Source organism: Egretta garzetta, unplaced genomic scaffold (genome assembly GCF_000687185.1).
Source record: "Egretta garzetta isolate BGI_Z169 unplaced genomic scaffold, ASM68718v1 scaffold228, whole genome shotgun sequence".
NCBI classification, from domain to species: Eukaryota; Metazoa; Chordata; class Aves; order Pelecaniformes; family Ardeidae; genus Egretta; species Egretta garzetta.
In genome coordinates this window covers 2,215,140-2,216,035 of record NW_009260758.1, presented here as the reverse complement: position 1 = coordinate 2,216,035, position 896 = coordinate 2,215,140, and the positions used below count along the sequence as shown (strand labels likewise).

Sequence of the window (896 nt, the reverse complement as noted above, 5' to 3'; positions counted from 1 at the left end):
GCGAAGCCCAGCTGGGAATGTGCAGACAACAGTCTGTCCCAAATTTCTGTGTCACTGCCATTTGCTTTCTAAAAACATAAGGAGCATTTTCAGCCATCTCAAATGGCTGGCCACCTTTCTAACCAGGCAGGGCACCAAGTGAGGTCACTCTAATGAAGTCTTTACCTCCTTGTCTGTCCTCAAGTGCCCTTTTGGAGTAGGACGAAATAAGCTCCGTTCCCTCTGCCGCAGTCCATGCCAATATGCTTACAAGGAACGCAGCCTCATGCCATGGCCTGGTGGTGGCTTTGAAGAACCTCTTCATAGGGGCCCTTCAAATCCAGAAGCAGTATAGGCATGCCATAGTCTGTAGCATAACCCTTAGTATAACCCCAGTGTTTTAGAAGGACTCAAAAGACTCTGAAAACTTTTCCATATGCATGAAGTCCAGCAGCTCTACTAACATCACTCAGAATCTTTTTTGTTTTTCTTTGCTATTAGCCCAACTCCTCATCTAAGCTGGGTCAAGGTCACTGGAAACTTGCCCAAGGACGAACCAGAAACAGAAAATTTTGGGAAGATATTGAAGATAGACCAAGTGACTGCAGCCGATGAAGGAACATACCAGTGCACGGCAAGCAACCCCATGGGGAGAGCGAAGCACGAGTTCCACGTTCACGTGGAAGGTGCTGAGTACACTTTACTAAGCTTATTGGTTTTGAACAGAGGGGTGGTCAAAGGGAGGTGGATAAGGACCTTTGCTAATATCACTCGGTATAATGCATAAATTCAATCAACTCTATCAATTTATGCTAGCCAAGGACCTGCCTTATGGCTTTGGGAAGCTTGCAGAAAGCAGCACCTTAAAAAAAAAAAAAAAAAAAAAAAAAAAAAAAAAAAAAAAAAAAAAAAGAAAA

At 43.8% G+C, this 896-nt stretch overlaps 1 protein-coding gene across 3 annotated transcripts in view; it reads left to right on the top strand.

Annotated features, from left to right (window-relative positions):
• Window positions 1-896, top strand: part of CHL1 (cell adhesion molecule L1 like) — a 54,914-nt gene that overhangs the window by 20,676 nt on the left and 33,342 nt on the right. For all 3 annotated transcript variants that reach the window (XM_009645964.2, XM_009645965.2, XM_009645963.2), the window contains one exon: window positions 481-665. In XM_009645964.2, coding sequence (XP_009644259.1) covers window positions 481-665 — 185 coding nt within the window. The remainder of the gene's footprint in view (window positions 1-480; window positions 666-896) is intronic.